This window comes from Galeopterus variegatus, unplaced genomic scaffold (assembly GCF_000696425.1).
Source record: "Galeopterus variegatus unplaced genomic scaffold, G_variegatus-3.0.2 Scaffold2126, whole genome shotgun sequence".
NCBI lineage: Eukaryota > Metazoa > Chordata > Mammalia > Dermoptera > Cynocephalidae > Galeopterus > Galeopterus variegatus.
The window spans coordinates 196,040-203,258 of record NW_007728237.1 but is presented as its reverse complement, the minus strand read 5'-3'; the positions used below and the strand labels follow the sequence as shown (position 1 = coordinate 203,258).

At 56.8% G+C, this 7,219-nt stretch overlaps 1 protein-coding gene across 1 annotated transcript in view; it reads left to right on the top strand.

The window, feature by feature from the left end:
- Window positions 1-7,219, top strand: part of NR2F6 (nuclear receptor subfamily 2, group F, member 6) — a gene marked incomplete at its 5' end in the record, with an annotated part of 10,624 nt that continues 3,405 nt past the window's right edge. The window contains 3 exons of the mRNA XM_008580565.1: window positions 1-200; window positions 3,742-3,836; window positions 7,159-7,211. Coding sequence (XP_008578787.1) covers window positions 1-200; window positions 3,742-3,836; window positions 7,159-7,211 — 348 coding nt within the window. The remainder of the gene's footprint in view (window positions 201-3,741; window positions 3,837-7,158; window positions 7,212-7,219) is intronic.

Sequence of the window (7,219 nt, the reverse complement as noted above, 5' to 3'; positions counted from 1 at the left end):
TCGGCCGAGGAAGACTCGGCCTCGCCCCCCGGCGCCGCCAGCGACGCCGAGCCGGGCGACGAGGAGCGACCGGGGCTGCAGGTGGACTGTGTGGTGTGCGGGGACAAGTCGAGCGGCAAGCACTACGGCGTCTTCACCTGCGAGGGCTGCAAGAGCTTTTTCAAGCGGAGCATCCGCCGCAACCTCAGCTACACCTGCCGGTGAGCCCCCCAGCAGCGCACCGCCGCTCTGCACCCCGGCCCGGCCTGGGGCGGGCTCTGACCTGCTCGGTCACCTTGGGCCTGGCGCTGACCTTCCCTGGGCCTCCACTCCCCTTCCGAGATAGGGGCACAGCACACCCCTCCGTGCATTCCATTCCTGGGGTGTGTATGCAGTTGGCGCTGCATCGATGCACGTCCCCCCATCAGGTGATCCTTTGCGGCTTCCGCCCCAGATACTTGTTCCTCCTCCTTCCCTTCTCTCAGGGGTCATCTCCGTGAGGGGAGGGGTTGGGGGTGCTGTCGGGGTGCAGCTCTGACCCGAGGGCACCCCTTCTCTCGGGGATCGCGGCGTGCGGGATACTCCGCGGGAATCGGACGTGGAACTTAGGCCGTGCAGCTCGCAGCGTCCAGGGGCCATTGTCTGCGGCCGCGCGGATCGATACGGCGCGCCCTTGGGGTCAAATATCACTTCCAAAGTCGCTCTGGCTACCGAGGCGGCGGCGGTGGCGGGAGGGAGGCTGGCATGGCACAGGGCTGCCTCCTTCTCACGAGGGGCCCCGCGGTTGGGGGGGAGCTGAGCCTGCCCATTACGGAGGAATCCCCCTGGGCTCGCCCCGGGCCTTGGGTCACCGGAAGCCGCCACTGGAGGGGCGGTAGGGCCACCGGAATTGACCTCACCCCCTTCCCCTCATCCAGGGGTGGGTGCAGACCTGGGGCTCCTGGAAAATCCCTTAAACTTTGGGGCTGCACTGAGACCAGATGGAAGTGAAACGTTTCCAAGAAGGAGCCCTGGGCTGTCCCAGGTTGGAGTCTCTTGGGGCAGGGTGTGGCCTTGCTAATGATCCTGGTTGGTGTTGGGGGAAGGCCCCCTGGGAGTTGGGGTTGGGGTTGTCCTGCCCAAGGGCCCCTTTCCCACCACTCCTTGGAGAGCACCCTTTCCCTTCACTGACAAGCCCCGACTCTGCACCCCCCCCCCCAAACATGCATGGTCTCAGCAGAGCCAGAGCCAGAGCCAGAGGAGACAGTCCCATTTTCCAGATGCACAAAATTGAGGCCCAGAGATGTCCTGATGTCCTGGTGCCTGTCCCGGGTCACATATGGAGGGACCCTGCTCCAGTTAGCAGGGGCTTAGCAGGGGGAACTGTGGGGCCTGGAGGGTGGTGGCTGAGTCAGGGTTACGGCATCCCTGGGGAGAGCTGCAGTTGGAGGGTTTGTTGGCTAAGGCCATTGGGTGGGGCCCCAGGCACCTGAGGCTGGAGTTTGGCCCCAGGTCCTAGGTCTGGGCTTGCCTGGGGTGGCCATGTGTGGGAGAGCTGGCCTGCTAATTGTGCTAACTGGGCCACCAGACTTTGGCCTCATTCTTGCTGCTCAAATAACTGCCTGGTTTCTGGCCCTGTCTTTGGGGATGGCAGCAGAGAAGGGTGCTCAGGTAGTTTGGGGGTCCTAGAGGCTCCCTGAGGTTGGGGTCAGGGAGCACCAAGGGACAGAGGTGTTTGGGGCTAGCAGGTCTTCAGAAGCTCTATGCTATGTGTGTTGTGTGACCTAGTGAAGTTGCTGTCCCTTTCTGAGCCTCAGATTGATTCAGCAGAATCCCCCTGGGGCCCAGCCTGGGTGGTTTAATGCCAGTCCCCCAGAGAGACCCCAGGCCCAATCCCAGCCCTCAAGGAGGGAGGCAGCCCCCACTCTGTAGGAGACGGTGAGACACAGGTGCCCCAAGCCTGTGAGGTCTGGGGTCCCAGGGAGGGAGCACGGGGCTCTGCTTGGGGGTCAGAGAGGGCTGCCTGGAGGAGGGCCTTGAAGCGTGAGGGGTTTGGCAGGCAGAAGAGGGCAAAGGGCACTTCTGAGTGTGGCCCAGGCAAACGCTTAGTGGCACACTGGGGGAGCTGTGTTGTAAGATGAGACCACTCAGGCATGGCAGAAGTTAGAGCTAAGTTGGCCTAAAACACTGTTCTGAGGTCAGTGGGGAGCCTTGGCAGGTGTGTGAGCAGGGGAGGGCTGTGGTCCAATTAGAGTGGAGGCCGGAAGCCCAAGGAGGAGGCTGAATTGGGCCACAGGGGTGGGCAAGCTAGTACTCTTTAGGTGGGATAACAGGAAGAACTTACTGTTTTACTATCTTGGGCAGGGGGGACAGATCTGTCCTAATTCCACAGCTGGGGAAGTTGAGGCAGAAGATTCAGAGATCAGGGGGCCCTGAACCGGGCCCCTGCCTGCCTGCCTGCCTGCCTGCCTGCCTGCCTGCCTGCCTGCCTCAGGCCTGGCTGTTTCCACCCGACTGCCCTGGATCCTCCCACTGCCTGTCGCTGGGCTTTGTTCTGGTTCTGCCTGAGCTTCCTCTGCCCTAGTGGGGCCTCTTCTTAGGGTCTCAGCGGCTGGTGCTGTGGGACCTGGGCAGTTGGAGAGGACCCCCAGAGCCTCAGCCTTCCTAATCCTGCCATTGGGTTCCGCAGCTGAGACCTGGGTCTTTATGTCCTCCCCTAGAGCACCTTAGACCCAGCGCATCCCATATAGGGTGATGTCTGGCATCCCATTTCCAGATGAGGAAACTGAGGCTCAGTGGGGAAGTCTCTGCCTGAGGTTCAGGATTGGGTGTCTGTAGCTGGGATGTGTTTGGTTTATTCCTTTAAGTGTTTCCGTGTTTGTTTTGTTCTGAGACTGTGTCTGGGTGTCCTCTTGTGCCCAGCTGGGACCCCAGGGGTGTCTGGCCCAGATCTTGGAGAGCCCCCAGCCCATGGTGGAGAGAGACCATGGGAGAACAGGGACGTGGGCCAAGGGGAGAAGGTTCTGGGGACATTTGAAGAACAAGGGCCTGAACCTTCCTGCTTGGGGCTGACCCTGGATGGGGAGCTCACTGCCTCTCGGGACAGGGCCACCTGGAAGAGACAACAGTAATCCCCAAGGATTGAGGAGAGGAAATATCTCTGGGGTTGGATGGTCTTCCCAGAGGAGGGGATGTGGGTATGGGGCCTTCAGGAGAGAACTGGAGTTCCTTCCTTCCTTCCTTCCTTCATTGGTGCTGGCCTTGTGCAGGCAGTAATGCTGAGGCCCCACAGTGCTGTGACCCTGTAGACGACTGGCTCCTGGCCTGGCCCTCAGTCCTTTAGTTAACTTCACAAAGGCCAGCTCATTACCATGTTCCCCTCTGCCTGACAGTGACCAAATAAAATGAAACATTTAGGCCTCCATATTTCACATTTCAAACCTCTTTCTTGTGCTGCACCCTCTGCCCGGAATTGCCTCTCCATTCACCTGGGGAACTCCTATTCATCCTTCAAAACCCTTTCCCAATGTGCCCTCCCTGGTGTGCTCATCTACTTTTCCATAGACTCCTATTTGTTTATTTGTCCACCTTGATTGTCCTTTGCTCTTTGTAGGACTGCAGGCTGAGTCCCTGCACCCCCTTGGGCCTACTTTCCCAGTCCGTGCCCTTTGCCCCACCTCCCACTGGTGTTTCTTAGGGGAAGCCTCTAAAGGTGGCTCATAGGGTGGGTCAGGGAGGATGATGTGGGTGTCATAGGGAGCCCTGGCCTCTGCGTATCCCCAGGTCCAACCGTGATTGCCAGATTGACCAGCATCATCGGAACCAGTGCCAGTATTGTCGCCTCAAGAAGTGCTTCCGGGTGGGCATGCGGAAGGAGGGTGAGTAGCTGCTGCGGGGCTAAGGCGGGGTAAACACACAGCCTCACCTTTCATTCTCTGTCTCTGGGGTCTGGCGCCTGCTAACCTCATTACCACCGATCCCTTGATCCCTTTGGCCGCCGTCTGGCCCTAGGCTGGAAGAATCCAATTATGATCTGTGGCCATAGGACGCCCTGACCTGGGCCCATCTTAAGACTTTCTCTAGCCCCCTCTTTCCCAGCAGCTCCCTCCCCTGATCCCCCATGGCCCCAGAGGCTTGTTCCCTGGCCCTGACACCTTGGTGACCTCCTTGTGCCCTCACCTGGCTGCTGCTTTCTGAATAAGGATATATATTTCTGTTTGATTTGCTTTCCTTCTGCCCTCCGCCCCCTGTTCTCTGTTTGCCCAAGGCAGGAACTTGGCCAGATTAAGGCAAAGGGCAGCTTACCCTTCCTCCTGACCCAGGGCAGTGGGAGCCAGAGGAAAGCCCAGCCTCCTGTTTCTGCCCAGGAGACTTGGGTGGATGGACACATGCTGGCCAGCTGGGCCTGGAACTCTGCCAAACACTTTCAAAATGCAAGTGGAACCCAGAGATTTCCATATGGAGCCCTGGGGTTCTAGGAGCAGAATCTGCCCTGTGGGATGAGAGCCCCCATGCTGGGTTTCACGTCCTTGCCTGGACTGCATGATGGGCCAGGCTGGTGGTTCTTCCCAGCATCTAACCTGATTCTCTCCTGCTTTAAAGTTGCTTTCACTGGACATCTGTGGTAGAAGCTGGGAAAGGCTGATCAGAGTCTTTCTCTTAAAACTGTCTGATCACTCCCTTTGGTCCTTTTAAGTTTGGGAGTGACTCTCTTGTCCCTCCCCTCCACCTAAATTTTGCCTCCACTTGTGCATTTGACCTAAAATCCTGATATACATCAGATCTCCAGAGTCTCAGGGATGGAAATATTCATAATCACTAACATTCCAACGCATAATCCTACCTCAGGGCCTTTGTACAGGCTGTCTCCTCTTCCTCCAGATATCCGTATGGCTCCCTGCTCACCTCCTTCAAGGTTTGCTCAAACATCACGTCCTCAGAGAAGCCGTCCTGATTACCCTCCCACCCCTTCCCTTTTTTTTTTTTTTTTTAAATTTTTATTTTGTCAATATACACTGTATATGATTATTATGGCCCATCACCGACACCTCCCTCCCTCCTCCCTCTCTCCCCTCCCCCCCAAGAATGTCTTTTCCGTTTGCTTGTTGTAGTAACTTCATGAAAGTATAGTTGTTATATCTTCTTCCCCGCCCCCCCCCCGGTTTTTTTTTGTGTGTGTGTGTGTGTGTGTGTGTGTGTGTATGTGGGTGAATTGATTTGTTTTTTTGTTTTTTTTTTCTTTTTTTTTTTTTTTTCCCACTTCACTTTTATTTCACATCATCTACCTCATTGTTCAGTTTACCTACTCTGCCACCAGGATGTCCATTCCCTCGGGGCAGGGATTTTGTCCTGTCTTGTTCACTGATATGTCCCCAGCACCTAGATAAGGGCCTGGTATACAGTAGGCACTCAATAAATGATTCTTGGCTTCAACTGCCATCCATTTAGCCCTTCCTATGTGGCAGGTACTATTCTAAGGGAGTTACAGAGATTTTCATTTACTTTAGTGGTTGGTCATCATCTGCATTTTATGGATGAGGAAACTGAGGCACAGAGAACAGATCAGTAAGGTCATTTGCCAGGATCAGAGAACAATAGAATTGTGGTTGGGATTTGAACCTCCACAGTCAGGGCTGAATGATGAGGAAGAAGAGCTGGGAAGGGGTTTGAGGAAGTGGGAACAGCATGTGCAAAGGTCCTGCGGTGGGAACACAGCTTGGTGAGGGAGGAATGGGGGTGGGGCTTACCACCCAGAGAGCACAGGAGGAGAAGGTCCTCCTGGGAGAGCCAGGGGCTGCTTTTGGGCCTTGTTCAGCTACACCCATTTGACAGTTGACCCTGAGACTCAGAGATCATGTGGAGCAGGCTCGACCCCAGGCCTGTGCTGCTCAACCTGTCTCTGCTAGCCCTGGCCCCTGCCTGCACCCCCTCCTCCCTCTCTTCATCCGGGGTTAACCTGGAGTTCACAGAGGTGATGAGACAGGGTGTGCTGGCTCATTAAAGTTCATTAATTCTGGGCCGGCCCGTGGCTCACTCGGTAGAGTGCGGTGCTGATAACACCAAGGCCACGGGTTCGGATCCCATATAGGGATGGCCGGTTTGCTCACTGGCTGAGCGTGGTGCTGACAACACCAAGCCAAGGGTTGAGATCCCCTTACCGGTCATCTTTAAAAAAAAAAAAAAAAAAGTTCATTAATTCGGGCCGGCCTGTGGCTCATTTGGGAGAGCGTGGTGCTGATAACACCAAGTCAAGGGTTAAGATCCCCTTACTGGTCTATCTTTAAAACAAAAACATTAATTCATCTCTGCCTGGCACCCAGCCCAGTGTGCCCCTCCACTCCACCCACCCTGGCACAAGCCAGGCAGGCATGCAGCCAGATGACCTCCTCATTGTGCCTCAGTTTCCCTTTTCTTTCCCACCTGGTCACTGGGGACATGGGCTCAGGCCAGCAATGGGTCTTATCCCCTTCATAGACAGGGTTACTCATGGCAGCTAATGTTTATTGAGGACCACCTGCATGCTGGGACCCCCAACTCCACCTCCACAGGGACCCTGCCAGACAAGACCTGCCCGGGGAGCCCAGGTCTGGTAGGGAGAGGATAGAAGATAGACAGATGATCCTATCTGCATAGGACAGAGCTGGGGATGGGTGTGTATTGATCGCTTGCTTTGGGGACGGGGCTGGCCAGGAATCCCAAGACTTCCTTGACTCCATTCTCAGCTCCTGGACCCCCGTGATTGACAGATGGTGACATGATTGACAGATAGAGCTTCCATGGTCTCTAAGCCGAGGTCATACAGTCCAGCAAGAGGGAGACAGGCATGAATTAAATGAGCCCTCATCCAGCTGTTCTGTTCCCATCCAGAGAACATGCCCCCGCCCCCAGGAGCTGGGATGGGGGCCCAAGAGGTGACTGGACATGGCTCAAGCTGGAGGAGACAGGGCAGAGCTGGGTGGGGATGGGGATCCTGGGGCCCTTGGAGGGGAGGGACTCAGTGACCCTCTGATGACTTTTGTCTCTGTCTCTCCTCCCTTTCATCCTCCGTCCCTCCCTGCCCCCCTGTCTCCATCGGGGAACCCTCTTTGGTTCTCTTCCCCTCCCTTCCTCCCATCTCCTGTCTCGCTGCCTCTTCCCCTCTGGTGTCCCCACGCCCCTCGGTCCCCTTCCTTTACCCTCCTGTCCACCTCCCCCCCGCAGCGGTGCAGCGCGGCCGCATCCCGCCCTCGCTGCCCGGCGCCGCGGCCGCCCCCGCGGGCAG